The sequence below is a fragment of the Mesoplodon mirus genome, assembly GCF_964341445.2.
Source record: "Mesoplodon mirus genome assembly, chromosome: 1".
Classification (NCBI taxonomy): domain Eukaryota; kingdom Metazoa; phylum Chordata; class Mammalia; order Artiodactyla; family Ziphiidae; genus Mesoplodon; species Mesoplodon mirus.
In genome coordinates, this window is record NC_138976.1 from 17,361,060 (window position 1) to 17,380,026 (window position 18,967).

At 42.8% G+C, this 18,967-nt stretch overlaps 1 protein-coding gene across 3 annotated transcripts in view; it reads left to right on the forward strand.

The window, feature by feature from the left end:
* The window catches only part of ASTN2 (astrotactin 2), a gene marked incomplete at its 5' end in the record, with an annotated part of 924,983 nt that overhangs the window by 372,465 nt on the left and 533,551 nt on the right, over positions 1-18,967 (forward strand). For all 3 annotated transcript variants that reach the window (XM_082619566.1, XM_082619564.1, XM_082619565.1), the window contains one exon: positions 3,961-4,107. In XM_082619566.1, coding sequence (XP_082475692.1) covers positions 3,961-4,107 — 147 coding nt within the window. The remainder of the gene's footprint in view (positions 1-3,960; positions 4,108-18,967) is intronic.

Consider the following 18,967-nt stretch of genomic DNA (forward strand, 5'->3'; position numbering starts at 1 on the left):
TTGCTGAGTAGAGTAATCTTGGTTGTAAGTTCTTCCCTTTCATCACTTTAAGTATCTCATGCCACTCCCTTCTGGCTTGTAGAGTTTCTGCTGAGAAATCAGCTGTTAACCTTATGGGAGTTCCCTTGTATGTTATTTGTCGTTTCTCCCTTGCTGCTTTCAATAATTTTTCTTTGTCTTTAATTTTTGCCAGTTTGATTACTATGTGTCTTGGCGTGTTTCTCCTTGGGTTTATCCTGTATGGGACTCTCTGCGCTTCCTGGATTTGGGTGGCTATTTCCTTTCCCATGTTAGGGAAGTTTTCACCGATAATATCTTCAAATATTTTATCTGGTCCTTTCTCTCTCTCTTCTCCTTCTGGGACTCCTATAATGTGAATGTTGTTTTGTTTAATGTTGTCCCAGAGGTCTCTTAGGCTGTCTTCTTTTTTTTCATTCTTTTTTCTTTATTCTCTTCTGCAGCAGTGAATTCCACCATTCTGGCTTCCAGGTCACTTATCCGTTCTTCTGCCTCAGTTATTCTGCTATTGATTCCTACCAGAGAATTTTTAATTTCATTTATTGTCTTGTTTATCATTGTTTGTTTGCTCTTTAGTTCTTCTAGTTCCTTGTTAAACATTTCTTATATTTTCTCCATTTTATTTCCAAGATTTTGGATCATCTTTGCTATCATTACTCTGAATTCTTTTGTAGTTAGACTGCCTATTTCCTCTTCATTTGTTTGGTCTGGTGGGTTTTTGCCTTGCTCCTTCATCTGCTGTGTATTTCTCTGTTTTCTCATTTTTCTTAACTTACTGTTCCTGGGGTCTCCTTTTTGAAACCTGCAGGTTCATAGTTCCCGTTGTTTTTGGTTTCTGCCCCCGGTGGCTAAGGTTGGTTCAGTGGGTTGTGTAGGCTTCCTGGTGGAGGGGACTGGAGCCTGTGTCTTGGTGGATGAGGCTGGATCTTGTCTTTCTGGTGGGCAGGTCCACGTCTGGTGGTGTGTTTTGGGGTGTCTGTAGCCTTATTATGATTTTAGGCAGCCCCTCTGCTAATGGATGGGGTTGTGTTCCTGTCTTGCTAGTTGTTTGGCATAGGATGTGCAGCAGTGTAGCTTGCTGGTCGTTGAGTGGAGCTGAGTCTTAGCGTTGAGATGGAGATCTCTGGGAAAACTTTCGCCATTTGATATTACATGGGGCTGGGAGGTCTCTGGTTGACGAGTGTCCTCAATTCGGCTCTCCCACCTCTGAAACTCAGGCCTGACACCTGGCTGGAGCACCAAGACCGTGTCAGCCACACGTCCAGACAACGTTCAACCAAAGTTGTGGTACTTATTTCCCTTGTAGGAGTCCACATGATTTTAAGAAGCACTGTGGGAGGAGTATGTTAATAGCTACCATGTCTTGGGTCTTGCGATTACCTTTCCCCTTAGCGACATCACCTCCCGGCAGGTCCTGAGGAGACCAGGCTCCTGTGAGAGAGAACTGGACCCCCCAGTTTCCCAAAGCTGAAACCCCAATGGGTCCTGAGGAGACCCAGCTTCCGTTAGTGTGGACTCAACCCCAGGTTGTCCTGAAGCCCGGGCCGTCAGCATGGACTCAGCCCTGCGTGTTCCAGAAGCCAAAGACCCAGCGGGTCCTGAGGAGATGGGCCTCCTGGCAGCTGTCCAGAAAGCCCTTTTCTTAAATTAAGCAATTTCAACATTCTGAGCAATGAACCTGGCAGGAGAGACATAAAGATGGTAAAGATGGGATCCCTTCCCTCAAGCAGCTCACTGATTATTAAGAAAAATAGATACCCGTACAAAAATCTGAAAGTGGACTGTCAGGGGCTCCTGTTCCATTAGGATCCATTTATCTGGGAGTGTTGGTTGTCTATAGTTGGCATGATTTTTTTTGTTTGTTTGTTTGCTTTTTGCGGTACACGGGCCTCTCACTGTTGTGGCCTCTCCCGTTGCGGAGCACAGGCTCCGGACGCGCAGGCTCAGTGGCAATGGCCCAGCTGCTCCGTGGCATGTGGGATCTTCCCGGACCGGGACATGAACCCGCGTCCCCTGCATCAGCAGGCGGACCCTCAACCACTGCGCCACCAGGGAGGCCTGTTTGGCATGATTTTTGATAGTTCAGTGCCTGTGTCTGGTTGCTAATATAGTTATTATCACTTCTGGAAGATATGATGCATTTACTGAGATGCTACCACATTCCAGACACTGTGGTAGGCATTGCGATACAGTGGTGAGCCGAAGACGCAGTGCCTGCCCTGAAGGAATTTACCATCAAGTTACTAGATTCTAGTGTTTGAATAAGATATTTTAGGAAGCATAACAAATGTAGGCAGTCTTTCTCCCTAGAGGGAGAGGGATTTACACTTATGATTAATCTCAGTGAGTGACGGGAAACAAGGAAACAAGTGGATTTCTATGCAAAAGAAATAGCTCCTATGGTAATATTAACGTGATGAAGAGCACCCACTTTGGCATCACTGCAGGTATGCAGCCCTGCCAGCTCCTGGGCTGGGTAGGAGAGAGCAGCAAGCAGGTATGAATGTAGGGACCCACTGTGAAGGCCTCAGATGCCAGGCTAGTGTGAACCACATCCTGTGGCCAGTTGCTCTATAACAGCTCAAGGGGGTTCCACCAGGGAGTGAGATGGGAAGATGTGCCTACACCTCCCTCATCTCACAAGCAAACAGACAACAGAAGAGATGAGGGGTAAGAGGTGAAAATGCTAAGGACATAGAGTACATAGGACTGCATGCTGTTTAGTTGCTGTAAAGGAGGAAGACAGAAGACTGAAAGTTGACATCTAGGTTTCTGGCCAGTTTAAATGGCAGTGCTTTCAATACTTAGGGGAGCCCAGGAGAAGGAGGAAGAAGATGCTTTAAGGAGACGATAATGCATCCAGTTTTGAACATGTTGTTTTGTCATACTCGTGGGATATTCAGAGAGAGATGTTCGGGAGGTTTAGGCATAAAGGTTTGCTCCAAATAAGAGCAGAGTGGGTAATAGAAATTAGGGAAGCATTGTTCATCAAAGCCTTGAAATTGGATGTGAATAATAAAGCCAAATAACGAGACCCGTTGGGGGCTCAAGATGTAGTCCTTAGAATTTCTTTGCTGGCCCAGCACTCTCCTTGCCAGGCAGATCCAATCTACTCATTGTACTGTGACCGTGAAATTGTCTTTAATTTTCCCAGGCAAAACTCCCCTCCTCATCTTGTGCCCTCTCTACTAGCTCTTAGCACAACTTGCCTTGCATTCTAATTAGCCATGGATAAGCCCGCCTTTGCCCCCTAGCCTGTAAGCTCCTGCAGAGCAAGAACTATTCTTATTCTGCTCTATGTGTGTCTCACCAATAGGTCATCAGTAGATGCTTGGGAAATGAACTTGAACTGATCGGCCTCTAAGTCTGTGAAACCCTTCTAGATGACAGACATTGTATATACACTATGCCACATGATCATCACAACCACCTGTGAGCTGTCTATTATTATCCTCATCATTCACATAAGAAAACTGAGGTTCAGAAATTGAAACAGGTCACACAGCCAGTGAGGGCTGAAGCCCAAATTTGAACCCAAGATGGTCAAACTCCAAAGCCCATGCTCCTTTCCCTAGGCCCTATGAATTCAACAACACAGTATCTTCTCGGTTGCTTCTAAAGTGAGTAGAAAGTTTAGTATCATCTAAATATTATCAAAAATGACCAACCTAATTGAGAAGGGAAGAGTAAGAATTGCCACAATTTTGAGGAAGTTTGTTTCTTTTCATCTATACCAAAAGGGATAATAAGCCCATTTTGCAGAGAGTTAAACAAAGACCCAACAGGGGACAACCGAGCTGTCACTACAAGCACAGAGGTTGGAAAATGTGGTTTCTTTTTCCAGCTTCTCATTTGGAAAACAACAGAATTCCCAAATTCCATGCTATTCCTGTTTCCTCACCTCATGGACCTATGTATCTCTGTGTGTGTTTATGTCACTAGGTTTGCTGAAAAGCCCAGTGAACAAGACGGCCCTGATGCTGATCGCTGTGAGCTCCTGCATCCTGGCCATGGTGTGTGGCAGTCAGATGTCCTGTCCACTCACTGTGAAGGTGACTCTGCATGTGCCCGAGCACTTCATTGCAGACGGTAAGAGCTGAGTGTCAGAGATGCCCCACATCTACTCGGCACCTTGCACCCCTGTGTGCTCCAATGTTCCCCATGCGTGGCCCAACCTCAGAATTATATTACTAAAAAAGAGAGAGAGCATTCAAAGAACTTAAAAGAGGTCCTTATCTTTGAAAATCCTGGATTATTTGAATGGAACTAAAGACTGCTTTTATTCCATGGGCAAGGGTAAGGTTTGTTAATAAAGAAAGAATTCAAATGTGCGTGCAGAAAGATTGAGCTACTTCAGAGAACCTACTGTTTTCTTATCATGCGTGTGCATCCTATGCCTAACTAAAAATACCGCCCTGCCCCCCAAAATAGTCTTTCCTATTTAAAAAATACGACAAAGAAGACTGTATGAGCTTTGTTGGAACTTCCTAAGTGTCCTGGATTATACTCCTACCTCATTTGCTGTAAATGTCCTTTACAAGCATGTTATATCCTACCATTTACTCCTCACCCAATTAGTTTGAATTAATGAGACACTATAGTTGCTGTACTCATTTGCAAAGCATGGTCCAAGAAGTTGATTAAGGTGCTTGATATCTATTGCTAAAGTGCCCTCCAGAAAATTGTTCCAGTTTATATACTCCAGCAGAATGCGACGTGTTTCCCCAAATTCTTGGCATTATTATTTATTTATTTATTTTTACAATTTACATATATTATAACTTTTCCTTTACATACATTACAAAAAATCATGTTTTCTCTATAACAGAAATGTATCCATTTGGGGGAAGAATTTTTTTTTATTGAAGTGTAGTTGATTTACAATGTTGTGTTAATTTCTGCTGTGCAGCAAAGTGATTCGGTTATACATATATATACATTTTTGTATTCTTTTCCATTACGGTTTATCTTAGGATATTGAATTTAGTTTCCTGTGATATACGGTAGGACCTGGTTGTTTATCCATTCTGTGTATAATAGCTTACAACTGCTAACCCCAACCTCCCATTCCATCCCTCCCCTCCCCCCTCTCCCTTGGCAACCACCAGTCTGTTCTCTATGTCCATCAGTCTGTTTATGTTTTGTAGATAGGTTCATTTGTGCCATATTTCAGATTCCACATATAAGTGATAGCATTATGATATTTGTATTTTTCTTTCTGACTTACTTCACTTAGTGTGATCATCTCTAGTTGCATCCATATTGCTACAAATGGCATTATTTCCTTCTTTTTTATGGCTGGGTAGTATTCCATTGTATATATGTACCGCATCTTTTTTTTTTTTTTTTTTTTTTTTTTGGTACGCGGGCCTCTCACTGCTGTGGCCTCTCCCTTTGCAGAGCACAGGCTCCGGATGCGCATGCTCAGTGGCCATGACTCACGGGCCCAGCCGCTCCGCGGCATGTGGGATCTTCCCAGACTGGGGCACGAACCCGTGTCCCCTGCATTGGCAGGCGGACTCTCAACCACCGCGCCACCAGGGAAGCCCCGCATCTTCTTTTTTATTATTAGTTTTTATTGGAGTACAGTTGATTTACAAAGCTGTGTTAGTTTCAGGTGTACAACAAAGTGATACATATATACATTATATATATATACGCACATGCTCATTCTTTTTTCAGATTCTTTTCACATATAGGTTATTACAGAATATTGAGTAGAATTCCCTGTGTTATACAGTAAGTCCTTATTAGTATTATTATTTTTAAATGTATTGAAAGTTATCATAAATATAATAAAGAAGAAATATTAAGTATGCAGCTTAATGAATTTTTACATGAGTTCACCCAGATCAAACATAAAACATTTCCAGCACCTTCAGCTTCCTTATGCCCCCTCCCAGTGAATCCCTTCCCAGGGATAACCACCCTTCTAGCACCATATTAGTACCATTGTTATTTTTTAAAATCTTTTTCCCATTGGATATGTATCAGATGTTTTTGAGATCCTTTATATTTGTCAGCCATATTTTAATGCAACTCGATTTTATCTCTAATTTTTTAAGTTACAATGTTCACAACTTAGCACCAATCCCTTCAGTATGTTCTGTGCAGAGTGGCACTTCCACCTCCTTTCTCTCCTAGACTTATACTAAAGCATCCTGTGTTCACTCCTACTTCAGCATAGTGAACTAGCCCCTACTTTAATTTTTTTAATTATATTTTTATTGAGGTATAGTTGATGTGCCATATTATGTAAGTTTCAGGTGTACAATAAATTTTGCACAATTTTTAAAGACCATATTCCATTTATAGTTATTATAAAATACTGGCTATATTTCCTGTGTCATACTATATATCCTTGTAGCTTATTTATTTTATATGTAGTAGTTTGTACCTCTTAATCCCCTACCCCAGTCTTGCCCCTCCCACCTTCCCTTTCCCCTCTGGTAAACACAAGTTTGTTCTCTATATCTGTGAGTCTATTTCTTTCCTGTTATAATCACTAGCTAATTTTATATTCTAATTTTTATTTCTATTTTTCAATTGAACTGCAAGTAAGTTTAGTATTTCTCATCTTATATGCACTCAGTTGATTTTTTGACCGAAGCAGAAGACTTTTGGTTCATCCCTATCAAATCGTATGTGCACATAAGACAGGAAAATATGGGAATATGAAATGGCAGAAGCATAGCAGAAGTAGAAGGAACAAAATTTACTGAAGTAGCTAGGCACGTAGGCTCATGGAGCTTGGGACTGGAAAAATTGCCAGAACCTGGGTGTGGCTGGAACATGGGATGGGAGAGTAAGAGTGATGAAAACCAATAGGGCAAATTTTGACCATTGTTGGAGGCATGTGAACTTACTTTTTATCACCACCAGTCACTATTCATTAACTGTAGAATGTCAGGTCTTAGAGACATCCACATTTTGAACACTTATTTTCACGCATGTAGAAATGGAGCTCCTAAGAGGCTAAGTAACTTGGTCAGGGTCATGATAAATAGTTTAATGGCTGAGATCAGAGACTATAGAATAATACAAACAAAATTCAAATACTTGCCCTATTACCTGCCACTTCTGTAGCCAAGTGAATTATTTACCTCTCTGAGTCTCAATCTCTGCGTCTATAAAATGGGAATGATAATAATACCTATCTCATAGGATTATTGTGAAGCCTACAATTCCCTATTTATCAGATTTTTAGATAACATGTAGGTGGGAAATAACAAAATCAAAGGATTACCCAAGAAAACTGTAAAACTACTGTGGTGGCTTCAAAGGATAGACAAAAATGTGGTAAATTAAAAGGTGCCCTTTCCCGATAATTCTTATTCTGATCTCTGTCATAAACTTAAAGCTTTATAACTACATGTAGACTTGTCTGCTTCTGCCTTTAGACTGGAATGTCTGTGAGGCAAGAATATCCCTGGTGACAAACATACTGCATGGCCTGTGATGGATGCTCAATAAATATATGTTGAATGAATGAACAGGGCCTAAATTAAAGCAGAATTATGAAAAGTTCTGTGGGATTCTTCTACCAGGTGTCTAAGCAGAAAGGGGAGACTGAGTGAAGGAAAACTAAGGCAGAGGATTCATAGAAGTAAAAAAAAATGGAAATAACCATGGAATATACAAGATTAGAGACACAATTTAGCAAATATGGTACACATAGTTAGGAGGACCTAACCCAAAGTGTGTCAGTCTCAAGGCATAATGGAACCCTCTTTCCCTACATGCTATAATATCTTTGTAAGGAATGTACCCTCTGAAATGGGACATGTTTGTGTAAGTCTCATTTTGCTCATCTGTAAAATGGGGATTATTTTGAAAAGATTGAATGACATAATATGTATAAAATACCAACAGAGAATCTAAAACACTGGGATTGCTTAATAAATAACAGCTTTTATTACTCTTATTCCTAAAATGATCCATAAAGGAAGAGACATCAGAAGCTAGACTATGGTCAAACAAGAAAGTATAAGAAATTATATAGATGTGAGTAGCTATTCTCAGGAAAATGGAACAGGGAGTCCATTATATGCCCCCCAACCCCTGGCCCATGGAAGTCTTGTAATGTCTTCCCAGTGGAAGACATTAACACTTGAAGGTCCTCCATCTTCTGGGGATCTTCAGGAATCCAGAACACAACCAACACTTGAAGTCAGGTGGACAGCTCTCTAATAGCTCTAGGCAAGCAGACCTTCCACAGCACAATCCCAGTGCCTCTTGTGGGTGGATAATTTCTGTGCATTGCTCATTCCATTCTCCCAACAGGTCTCCAAAGTGATCTTTATTATCCCTATTTGACAGATAAAGAAACCAGGACTTGAAAAGCAGTAGAGTCTTTCTTTCCATGGGGGTGGAACATGATGTGACAAAGAAAAAATCATATGGGTTGGACTTAGTGGGGTCTCTAGCTCTGATTTCTGGAGATATGAGAGTGCTATGCAGGGAGGCAAGAGGGGAAATGATGACGATGGTGCCTATTTTCTTGAACCCTTATCATCACTTGGCATTAATATTTATAAATGCATTGAGATATAGAATAAATAAAGAATGCAGATTGCATGTGTGCAATTAAATTTTTTTTTACATATATTATACAGCCAGATCAAAATATAGGCCCCCACCTAAGGCCACTGGCTGAGTTATAAACAGCAGTACCGTCATAATGGGGCTTATCAGGATGAGAGAAACCCCTGTCAAATGGGAGAGAGTCGATTGAGACAAGGCCACCCAAGGACCATGGCCAAGGCAGCTCTCACCTTTCTTACCTTCCCCCATGAAGCTTAAGCTGCTAAGCTGCTAGCCCTTTCTTAGCAGACAGAGCTCTCAGCCAGCCTTGTGCATTGGGCTATCTGTGGTGCTGAAGTATTGGAGATGGCTGAGTAATGGGTTCGGTCTTCAGGAAGAAAATGAATTTTGCACTTGTGTTACAGCATAGTTGTACTTGATGCGTGCTGCCCATTACAAGAAAAAGGTCAGCATGATATAGTACTTGTCCAGAGCTCAGCTGGTAAGAACAATAAATACTAACAGGGTCACCATCCAAGCCCTTGGCAAATATCATCTCTTCTTTGTCTGTGCCTTCTCAAGGCCACTGGTGGCTTTTTGCTCTGCTAAGCACATAGTGAAGAGATAGACTAGGTTTGTGTCCAAATTTACTGAAGTTGGCACTTGTTTTTCATCTGAGGCCTATAAGTGACCTTCATTTGGGTTATCTGGGCTCATGATCCCCAGAACTAGTGAATCACATTTTCTAGGAGCAGAGCCCAAGTATTAATATTCTCAACAAGAACTTGAGGTGATCCCTTAACAGAAGTTTGAGAGCTGCATCAGTATGTCTTTAAGTGTTACTTTGCTTTCATCTAACACATTATCAACTCCTTGTGATCTCTTGGAGCCCTGATAAGGGGCTTTCGTTTCTTCCATCTTAGACTTGATCAATGCCATATTAATGGAGCTGCCTTATGGTACAATTCCAGTGATGGCCCATAGCACTGAATACCATGTGAATGGTCTGATGTGAGTTTTATAACAAGGCAGCTCTCATCACATGGATTTGGGCTTCACCCAAATTGCCCTATAGGTAGCATTATTGATGAATGGTTATTGGTTAACATCAAAAGCTCATATGAGTTGAGATGTTAGTTTCTTCATCCCTCGAGGCTCCCATTGTATAATATGTCAGGACATATTCACCAAATATCCTGGCCCTAAAGTAAGCCAGTAGAAGAGACAACATTTAAAGGAATAAGCTGTCTAGATGAAATGGGTGATATGGTTCCACTCCAGTGTAGATAGACAACACTATACCTAGAGTTCTCTGTTCCATTTTGTTCTGGTAGTTGTGCTTTAAGAAGCACAGAAGGTCAATGATATATTGGAAGGCATCCAAAATAAAGGAATTGCAGCCAAGGGATTGGAAAAACATTGTCAATACCTAATAATCCCTTAAGGAAAGGGTGGAGGAAAATCATTCTATAAGAAGAGTTGAAGGAACTTAGACAAAAAGTGAGCTTAGAATTATTGAGCATATCTGTTATGAATATGGCAGTGTTCAAAACACTTTACATGGAGTTACTAATGTAATTCTCATATCAGAACTCTGAGGCAGGATTTAGCATCCTCTTTTTGCGTAAATGGAAGGTAGTTTTTGGAGATGTTAAGTGATTTGGCCAGATTAACACACAGAAGTGAAGCAAGGTATGAAAACCCAAGACTACCTGAACCTCTCATCCAAGTTTTCTCCATGTCCCATGCTTCCACAAAATTGACCATGATAATTATCATTTGTCTTGAAAAGGGAGCAGGCTTGTTACTGGAAGTCCCCAGGAAGCAAAATTAGAGCTATATGGGTGAGGAGGGTGGTCAGAGATGGGAGAAGATTGAGTCTTAATCTGAAAATGTCTTCACTTTATAAGCTTTAGTCTCATCTATAAAGTGGGGGATTATAGCAGTACGTATCTCCTACAGCTGTTGTGAAGAATAAATGAAATAATGCTCATAAGGCTTTCAGCTCAGTACCTGAGACCTAGTAATGGCTCAATAAATCATATACATGTTAGTAGTTGTGATACTACTTTTTTAATATTGGAAGGGGGTCCTTGCAAGGTAATGAGTTCCCCATCATAGGGAATTTCCTGAAAATAGATGACCACATTTATTTCCATGAAGCCGTAGAAGAAAAGTGAAGGAATGTGTTTGGCTAGGGTACAAAATATTTTGAATCAGAGCCATTTTATCAGACTATAAATTTTTAAAACACTTAAATTTTTAGGACCTTTAGAGTATGTTTGTTTATTCTTCACTTCCTCATCCCTGAGTATCACCCATTCTTTGCCTAGGCTCAGAAATGGAGTGAGACCCAGGAATGGGTTATGGCCAGTGATGTCTCTTGACTAAATACAACCCCTACCCAAGCACAGACTGTGTTCTTTTATGTTGATATGCTCATTGCATAAATATCTATGCCAAAATATCTGTTTGTGAAGGTCAAGTTAATGTGTTAGCCTTGACTTTTGGGTTGGACTAAGGTGTATTCAAGTCTTCTCTATTCCCTATGACTGAGGAATTGGGGATTATGGATTCCTTACCAGCCTATGAAATCCTCAAGTGGAAATGTTCATCATTAGGATGGCCTGGTTCATTAATATGCCACATGTGTAGCTGCTTTTGAACACAAAATTATATACAATGAATCTTGTTCTACATCTATTTGCTTGCACCCCTACTTTATGTCTTTCAACCCAAGAGAGTGAGCTAGTGTGTGGCTGTGCTGTTAATAAGGAATGAGGTTCATAAGTGACTTCAGAGCAAATCTGCAGTGATTTGAATACATGGGAGGAGTATTTTCAATTCTTAGAAGTGAAAGTTACACCACACTGAAGGTGACCGCTTAGTCACAAACCACCAGGCAACTTGCCTAAAACAAGTAGTTTCTTGGACATCTTGCTATCTGGAATCATCCGGAGCTTTGTTTTAAAGTGTTCAGTTTTTATTTCAGACTTTTGAGCACCATGGAACATGTTCGGGTATAGAAGTGCTCCACAGTAGGACCTCTCCCTTTTCCATTCTTAACTCCTTTGCATGCACTTAATACTATTTAGACAGATAGACTGCCTGGCTTTGGATTACCTCATTTCTATGTATTGCAATCCTACCCATGTCTAAGACCTCACTTAATTTTCTCCTTTCTCCAGAAAACCTTCTTCACCAAAAACCCCAAAACTTCTTCAAAGGAAATGCCCAACAGAAATAATCTCTCCTTCCTTGAAAATTACATAGAACTGTATTTGTATCTTTCTAATAACCCCACAGTCTAGTTTCCATCACTGTTATTGTTATGTATATGTCACTGGAACAACTGACATAGTCCAAAGAACTGGCCTCCTGCATTAAATCAAGTGCCTCTCCAGTCTTTCCTTGACATTGCAAACAGAGCAATCTTTTAAAATGAAAAATATCACCATGTTGCATCATCCCATAAAACTGTTCAAATACTTCTTATTGTACTTATTATAAAGATTGAACTCTTTAACATGGCCTTTAAGTCCCAGCAAGATCAAGCCCCTGCCTGCCTCTCTAACCTCACCTTATACCAGTTTCTCTACATTGTTTTCTTAAATATCCTTGGCTGTCTCCTGCCTCAGGGCCTCTGCACATGTCCTTCTTACTCTCGGAAAATTTCTCCCCATTTCCTCAGTTTCTTCGGTACAAATTCCATTTACCCTACAGTGGCTGACCTCCCTTTTCATTTCCCAGTCTCTCTTGGGCCCATAACTATTCTTTCTCCTTGAGCCCTGCTCTATTCCTTGATTGCACTCATTCCTATTTGTAATTATAGTCTTACCTAGTTAATGTGAGCTCTCCCACTAGGTTGCGAGCTCCTTAAGGATAGGCATCATATTTGTTTGTTTGGAACATTATATTCAGCACCTGGGACAGCACCCAAAACCAGAGTGCCCCCAAAGCTTTGGTTGAATGAAAATAAATAAATAAATAAATAAATAAAAATGATTTAATAGCTAGTCTGAAATTTCCTCAAGAGCAAAGCCACAGTTTATTCATTCCCTAAACTATTGTGAAGCCTAACGAAGGTTCTGACTCAGTAGACATATAATAAATGATGACTGTGAAATGAATGAAGGGAGAAAGGGCAGGCAGGTGGGTGCAGATGCCCTAAGAAGATACCTTCTGGGGAATGACGGTGCAAGAAATCTGAGGCTGCCTCCTCTTCTTATGACTGACTTCACTTCCCAAGGTTTTTGTTCCCATCCCCAAAGATAATCAAACTCACATCTCTCCCCCTCCAACACCAAAATGAAACAAGCCTTATCCCAGAGCCCAGGAAGAGGGGAAAATATAAATTGAGCTGAGATTCAGTACACCCAGGGGGGAGGTGGCAGTGAAATACCAATAAACCATATTAATATGCTGAAATCAGGAAGAATAGGTTGAACTCCAGCCCAGATTTAATAACTATACGTGCGAGAGTGCAGGAGAAGGCAAGCCTAGGTTTCAGTCAGAATTAAAATGAGATCTGTGATGAAACTGGTAATATAATTATAAACTGAAAAGTTTTTCCCTTCTCCCTCTTCTTGTACTTAATGGGCAGCTTGCTAAGCAATGACCTGGAGCTGGTGCTGGGAGCTGTGGAGAGCCCCTAGAGTGGATTCTGTTGTCGTTGTTGTTTTCCCCTCAAATCTCTTCATTAGAAAAGTCTAAGTCCACAAAACCACAGAAGGAAAAAATGCTTCAAGCTTCCTTAGATAGTAACTGATCCCCAGGTTAAAAGTGACAAGGGGCTTGAGGGGAGAACAAACCCCGGAAAACCATTCTAAGAACCTGAACATGTTCAAGCTTTTAAAGATATCACAACAGCCATTTCAGTCGCGATTTTTAATGGCACTTTGTGCTACGATGTTAACTTGGCTTCCTCCCAGGATGAATTGTTACTAATTCCCCTTCTTAACAAAAGGTATAACTGAGTTTGACATCCAAATTTGGAGACGAATTTCTGTGTTTTGATAGCAGATCAAGTCCAAAAATATTTTAGTAGGAACTAGAGGCAGAGGATGGTTGCAGGGGGTAGGGGAATTTAATTTATTCTTGTTAATAATTCTGCTGTTGTGAGCAGAAGCCCACTTTGACTTTTTGACTAGGAGGAGAGAATGGCAGGTGGGAGCTTTGATGGGATGGAACTCAGGACTGTGGAGTTAGATGTTCCATCATTTGTTGGCTTGTTGTTTGCAGAGTGGTGTAGGGTTGCGGAGTGGTGCAGTGCTGGGATAGAGAAGGTCACGTGGTACAGAGGTTAGGTGCACTGCTCTGTGACCCAGAGGATGTGAGTTCTACTCCCAGTTCTTCTGATTTCTAGTTTTCTGACCTTGGTAATATTAATTCACCCCCCACTTCTCACTTTTCTTTCCAAAAGCATTGTTGATACTCCTTGCCTCAACTGAGTGTGAGTGGGGCTGATGAGTGTACATGCACTTGGCCAGCTGTGAGAATAGCTGTGATGATGAGAACATTGTGCTTTTCCCTTTCTGTTTGTTCAGTGTCTTATTATTTTTGAAGACAAAGAGATTGAGAAGAGGTCTTAGTGGGTATGGCCAGGTAAGAAGAAGGTACAATTTTAGAGAGGCTTAGCTTGGCCCCAAGGAAGAAATTAAATAGTTAAAAATTCATTAATAATATCACCACGTGTTTTTTTTTGTTTGTTTGTTTGTTTGTTTGTTTGCGGTACGTGGGCCTCTCACTGTTGTGGCCTCTCCCGTTGTGGAGCACAGGCTCTGGACGCACAGGCTCAGCAGCCATGGCTCACGGGCCCAGCCGCTCCGCGGCATGTGGGATCTTCCCGGACCGGGGCACGAACCCGTGTCCCCTGCATCGGCAGGCGGACTCTCAACCACTGCGCCACCAGGGAAGCCCATCACCACTTCTTGATTCATATATAGTGCCTGTTACTTCCCTTCCTTCCTCCCTCCTTCCTGTGGTCAGCAAAGATAGCACATCGCCTTCTCTGTGGCATGCTTCGTTGCTCAGGGATGCAGAGATGGATAAAACAGTATCTCTGGCCTCCCCCAGTTTGGTGGTAGTAAGACACTAGCAAGCAGATGAAATAGGAAACACAGTGTGGTAAGAGTCTTAATGGGGTTTGCAGTGCGTGCTATGGGAAAATAGGGGAGGAGCAGCCAAGTACCCCAAGCTGGAGATGGGGGGTGGTGCTAAGGAGAGGATGTCTCTTAAGGAGGTGCTACCTGAGTTGGGTCTTAGAGCCACTGGTGCTTCCCTGGAGGTGGGTGAGGATGACACAGGCTTTCCAGAGGGGTCATGGACACTTTTCACCACATCCCTATAGACCCTGCTGCTCAAGCCTCCTGGTAATTGTGATAATAACAATGCTCTGAATTGGTAACATTTACAGAACATTGCTACGTGCCAGGCCCCGTGCTGAGTGCTTTGCAAAGCATTACCTCATTTAATTCTATTACCATATGTGGTAGATCCAGGCATTTTCCCCATTTTTAAATTTAAGGGAAACTAAAGCTGAGGGAGTTTATGTGACCACCTCAATGTCACACAGGCAGGAACGGGTTGAGCAGAATTATTTCAAATTAGTGGCCACAGGATGTGGTAGACAGAGAATTATTCAATGACAAGATCAGGTTCCACCTCTGCCACAAATTCACCTTGACTTTGGGCAAATCTCTACTTCTCCAGGCTTTTTCCAGGTTTTTTCACTGTAAAATGTGGGAAAGGGAGCAAGATGGTCTTAAAATTCCTCCCTGGCCTAACATTCTAACAGTAGAATGAGAAATACTGGGGTTCAGAGTCCCTCTTTACTCATCCCATTAGGTGTGTGACCTCCGGAGTATGTATTCAGTCATTCCATTAGCATCCTCAGTCCTCTGCTTTCTGACTCTTGTATGGGACAGTCTGTGGCTAGGCAGCCCCTGAGCGAGGATCTTGGGAGCAGAGGCAGCTGAGCAAACCTTTCACAGCCCACAAGTTGCCATTTGAAGAATGCTTACAAGGATCACAGCCAAGCTTGTGCAGGGACCGCAGGCTCCCGGGGCTGCTGGGATGAAACAGAAAGTGGTGGGGAGCTGGGCCATGGTGGGAAAGATGCCTCTCAGTCTTTAACCCCCAGCTTCAGCTGCTGAGGGACCTTGAACATCTCGGATGCCAGCAAGGGCCTGGGAGGGGGAGGACGCATCATATTCAGAAGGAAATGATGAGATGGGAGGAATAATTAAAACCTGTGTATCCCTCCTGCTTCTCTACCTCCCCCTGCTCATTCCTGCCCCCTTCCCCCTCCCCACTCCCGGCCTGTGGTGCCCAGCAGAGCCTTGCTGTTTGGCTTTCCTCCCTAGCCACGCCTCTGAGTTATCTAACCCAAATATATCTGCAGCTGCATATCCTTGTTTTTTTGTTTTTGGCTGCTGTTGGCAACTTCCTGGAGCTCTGCTAAAGTCCCTGGGCATCTCACCCTTACTTGGAATTATTCCCAGAGCCTGGACCTCCCCTGAACTTTCCATGTCTTCCCTCCCCTGTTTTCACCCTGATTCTCATTTGGACTTTATCAGTGAATCCATCCATCAAGACCGTCAGCTGACACTGCTGAGTGTCTGCTCAGTGCCAGGACTCATGCTCTAGAACTCACTCAGATACTTACCTGCACTAAGGGAGTGTGAGGTAGGGGAAAGAACAGGAGATTTAGAAGCAGAAAAACTCCAGTACGAATCTGCACTCCTCCACTTACTAACTATGGATCTTGGATGAGTCACCTCACTTCTCTGAACCATCAATTTCACCATCTATAAAAGTACAGCTCTTTGCCTCTATTTCACAGGGCGTTGATGAGGTTGAAATAGAAAGCGGTATGAAAATAGCCTATAACAGGTGCTCAGTAAATGCTAAGCATGCCCTCAAAGGGATTGCACTTGTTATTTAAAGTGATTGGATAGCTATAAAGCAAAAGACAACACTAGAAGGCAGATCATAATCTGGACCAGGAGGGGCATATAGTTAAGAGTCAGCAAAGGCAGAAATAGAGACACAGTTGTAGATGACAAACGTATGGACACCAAGGGGGGAAAGCCGCGGGGGGTGGGCGGTGGTGGTGGGATGAATTGGGCGATTGGGATTGACGTGTATACACTGATGTGTATAAAATGGATGACTAATAAGAACCCGCTGTATAAAAAATAAATAAAATTCAAAAAAAAGAAAAAAAGAGTCAGCAAGATTGCCAGGGAAGCCTGGTATTTTCCACTGGACAGATCTGGGTAAAGCTTCAAGGAGCTAGAGGCTTTAATTTGCCTTGGATTTGTCCCATCGGAGGAAGCTGGATGGACAGGGATTGGAAGTGAGACTCTATGCTTTGTTGGAGATGATGAGAGAGAGTGACGGCAAGAAGGATGACCTTCCAGGCAGAAGGGACACTAAGAGCAAAGGTGTGGCAGGAGCAGATAGCATCCAGAGCGTCTACAGCTCTGGGGGGCTTGAACGGGACTAAAAGCAGGAGCAGACGAGAAGAGCAAGGGTCTCTGTGTTGGGCTTTTACCGTGGAGGTGGTCGGGGGTCACAGAGCCGCTAAAGGTTTTTGTTTTTTTTAAAGAAGATGTTGGGGGTAGGAGTTTTTATTAATTAATTAATTTACTTTTGCTGTGTTGGGTCTATCGTTTCTGTGCGAGGGCTTCCTCTAGTTGTGGCCAGCGGGGATCACTCTTCATTGCGGCGCGCGGGCCTCTCACTATCACGGCCTCTCCTGTTGCGGAGCACAGGCTCCAGACGCGCAGGCTCAGTAGTTGTGGCTCACGGGCCTAGTTGCTCTGCAGCATGTGGGATCCTCCCAGACCAGGGCTCGAACCCGTGTCCCCTGCATTAGCAGGCAGACTCTCAACCACTGCGCCACCAGGGAAGCCCCCGCTAAAGGGTTTTAAGCAAGGGAGTATAAGTAAGGTAGCTGCTTAAAAGACAATGCAGTATGGCAATTCAGAGTTTGGGCTGTAGAGTCCGATGTATCTGGGCTCAACTGCTGGTTCCATGACTTACTAATAGTAATTTGATATTACAAATGTTACTTAACCCTCCGGTGGAGTGGACATAATTTTTTTTTCTTTTTTTTTTGTGGTACGTGGGCCTCTCACTGTTGTGGCCTCTCCCGTCGCGGAGCACAGGCTCCGGACGCGCAGGCTCAGCGGCCATGGCTCACGGGCCCAGCCGCTCCACGGCATGTGGGGTCTTCCCGGACCGGGGCTCAAACCCGTGTCCCCTGCATCGGCAGGTGGACTCTCAACCACTGCGCCACAAGGGAAGCCCTGGACATAATATTAATAGCTCCCTCTTAGGAAATTTAAATGAGATAATATCTCTCTAGTATTTAGTAGAATGTTTGGCAAGCACTAAACACTGGGTAATACTTGTTTTTATTGACATCATCATCTTCATCACTCTCTCCTAGTCTAAGTTAGTCTCCCTCTTAAACAATCCTGAACTTTTCTTTTTTGCACTTAGCACATTCACAATTGCTTATTTGATGTCTAATTTGGTTAAGAGTCTGAGCTGTAGATTCACACTCCCTGGGTTCAATACCTGGCTCTGATGTTTCCTAGTCATGAAGCAATGAGCTAGTTATTTAATTTCTAAGCCCTTGTTTACTCATCTTTGAAAGGGGGATGATAACAGTAAACCACCACAAAGGGCAATCAAATGATTGTATATGAAGCACTTGACAAGGACTCGGCACATAGTTGAGACTTGGGAAACAATACCCCTGATAATGCTACTTTAAACCCCTAAGAGCTAAGATTGTAGCTGTCTTGTTCTTGTGGAGTCTCCAGTACACAGCGTTCAATACAGATCTGTGGACAGACTGACCACAGTGTAGAAGGTGAGTCTGAGGGCCCAAGGCAGAAGGCAAGCAATTTATTAGGGGGCTGTTACATTTAGTCTATATGGTTATGTCTGAACAAGGGCATTAGAAGTGAGAGTGAAGATAAGGGAGTCCTATGGAACGAGAGCAAGGAAACTTAACAGCTCATTGCAAGGAGAAGCCAAAGAGGGAAAGGAGTCAAAGACTACTTGACATCTGCCTCCTGGGATCCCTAGAGGCTGGTGACCCAGACATCAAAATAAGAGTACTTTTTGCCCAGCTGTGAAGTGCATGAACACCAACAGCAGGGTGCATGGGTTCAAGTCCTAACTCCACCTTCCCTAGGATGCTACTTTGTCTTCGGAAAAACAGGGATGCTAATGCACCAGGAATCAGACTGGGATCCTTGGGATTAAGTGGTTGTTAAATGCAAGAGCCTGGCCGTGGTAAACACGCCCAAAAGCTAGCTATTATTACTATTCTGCTCACGCACCAGCTTTCCTACGTGAGATCAAGAATCAGGTGCCCACCTCTTGGTTATGTTTGTAGAAAAGAAGG